Source organism: Eimeria mitis, genomic scaffold (genome assembly GCF_000499745.2).
Source record: "Eimeria mitis Houghton genomic scaffold, Emh_scaff2013, whole genome shotgun sequence".
Lineage (NCBI taxonomy): Eukaryota > Apicomplexa > Conoidasida > Eucoccidiorida > Eimeriidae > Eimeria > Eimeria mitis.
Genome location: NW_013570336.1, coordinates 7,192 through 9,426, shown reverse-complemented (window position 1 = coordinate 9,426; position 2,235 = coordinate 7,192). Strand labels below are relative to the sequence as shown.

Genomic DNA, 2,235 nt, shown 5'->3' with positions numbered 1-2,235 from the left:
TGCTGCTGCTGTTGTCTCCGAAAGGACTTTCTTTGTTGTTAAATATATTTAATTTTATAAAAATAATAAAAATAATTTATTATTTCTTTTTATTAGTTTAATATATCTGCCTATACAGCTGGGTGCTGCACCCGGGGGGCCCCCAGGAGCTGTATAGGGGCCCCCAGGAAGAGAGGGGCCCCCCCCGCCTCCTTTTTTATTATTTATATAAATATTTATAAATAAAATATAAAATAAAAATAATAAATTGTTGAAGCAGCAGCAGCAGCAGCAGATAAACATGCAGCAGCAACAACCACAGGAGCAGCAGCAGCTGCAGCATCGATAGCAGCATCGATAGCAGCAGCAACAGCAGCAGCAGCAGCAGCAGCAGCAACAGCAGCAGCAGCAGCAGCAGCAGCAGAAATATTTGCAGCAACATCAGCAGCAACATCACCTGCTGCATGCACACAGGTACATCTTCATCGGGGGCCCCCCTTTGCCGTTATCTAGGGGCCCCCCCTGCCCCTCTCTCCTACTGTACCCACCTGGGGGCCCCCCGCTGGATTAGGGGGGCCCCCAACCCTTCTGGGGGCCCCCCTCAAGGGGGGCCCCCCCAGGGGGGCCCCCCTCATCTGCTTTCTTCTCCTGCTGGGGGCCCCCCCCACCCCCCCCTCTCATCTCTAGGGGGCCCCCATCCCCTCCCTCGGTGCCCTCCTGGGGGCCCCCCCCCTGGGGGCCCCCCTTCAGGGGGCCCCTATACTGTAGGCCTTCCTGGGGGCCCCCCTCCTGGGGGCCCCTTTGCCTGGGGGCCCCCCCCTGGGGGCCCCTCTCCGGGGGGGCCCCCCCCTGGGGGCCCCTACAGTGTAGGCCCTCCTGGGGGCCCTCCTGGGGGCCCCCCTTGGGGCCCCCCAGGGCCCCCCCCTGTATTCTTTTGGCGGCGGCCAGGGCACCGTCTGCAGGGTGCTGCAGCGAGGGGCCCCACGGGGGCCCCTGGGGGCCCCCAGGGGCCCCCCGGGGGGACCCTATATAATAAGAGAGGAGGAGAGGGGGCCCCCAGGGTTCACTTGGGGGGCCCCCTAGAAGATGTCGATGCAGCTATTGCTTCATTAAAAGCAGAAGGGTACCCAATACCGCAGTCGCTGCTGCGGGGGCCCCCAGGGGGCCCCCCCCTGGGGGCCCCCCATGGGGCCCCCCTCGGGGGGGGCCCCCAAGGGGGGCCCCCTGGGGGCCCCCTGAGGGTACTGAATGTACTGCTTACATCTGTAGTGACGGGGGCCCCCTCTGTACATATTTTGTTTAATTTATTGTGGAGATATAGGCGGTTTATAACACCAGCAAATGCTGCTGCTGCAGTGAATCGATTGCTGCTGCTGTTGCAGCAGCAGCAGCAGCAGCAGCAGCAGCAGCAGCAGCAGCAGCAGCTGCAGCAGGTGCTGGAGAATCCTGTGCTGCAGCAGCTGCTGCAGCAGCTGCTGCGAAAGGGCCTCTACAAACTACGCAGCAGACATCTGGCTGTTGCTGCTGGGGCCCTTGCATCCCTCTGCCGCCAGCAGCAGCAGCAGCAGCAGCTGCTGCAGCAGCAGCAGCAGCAGCAGCAGCAGCAGGTATTCAATGTGCTGCAGCACCCGCATGTTGTTATGGGGGCCCTCATCAGGGCCTCCCTGTACCCTAGGGGGCCCCTCAGCCCGCGTGCATGCAGTGCTGTTGCTTGGTCTCTTACAACCCTCAACCAGCTGCTGCAGCAGCAGCAGCAGCAGCAGCAGCAGCAGCAGCAGCAGCAGTTGCTGCTGCTGCAGCAAGTGCAGATGCAACTGCAGCAGCGAAGCGGAGTGCAGCAACAATACTACCAAATGCAGCAGCAGCAGCAGCAGCAGCAGCAGCAGCAGCAACAGCAGCAGCAACTAGAACAACAGCAGCAACAGCAACAGCTGCAACTACTACATCACCAACTGCAGCAGCAGCAACTGCTGCTGCAGCAGCTACAGCAGCAACATATACATCTGCAGCAGCAGCTCAAAACCCTCCTCGCATCCCTACGTCTTCGTCTATGTCAATTCCTTGGGGGCCCCCATCAGGGGGGCCCCCACCAGGGGGGCCCCCACCAGGGGGGCCCCCCCCAGGGGGGCCCCCCCCAGGGGGGCCCCCACCAGGGGGGCCCCCCGCTAGGTGCCTATACACCTGAAAGCTACAGCGACTGCATGCAGCCCCGCGATATCTGCACGGTATTGTGGGCCTCAGCTAGGGCTGGTGCCT

General features: G+C 61.5%; 1 protein-coding gene across 1 annotated transcript in view; it reads left to right on the top strand.

The window, feature by feature from the left end:
• Positions 1-443: 443 nt before the first annotated feature.
• EMH_0047330 (uncharacterized protein) overlaps positions 444-2,235 on the top strand; it is a gene marked incomplete at both ends in the record, with an annotated part of 7,360 nt that continues 5,568 nt past the window's right edge. The window contains one exon of the mRNA XM_013496269.1: positions 444-2,204. Coding sequence (XP_013351723.1) covers positions 444-2,204 — 1,761 coding nt within the window. The remainder of the gene's footprint in view (positions 2,205-2,235) is intronic.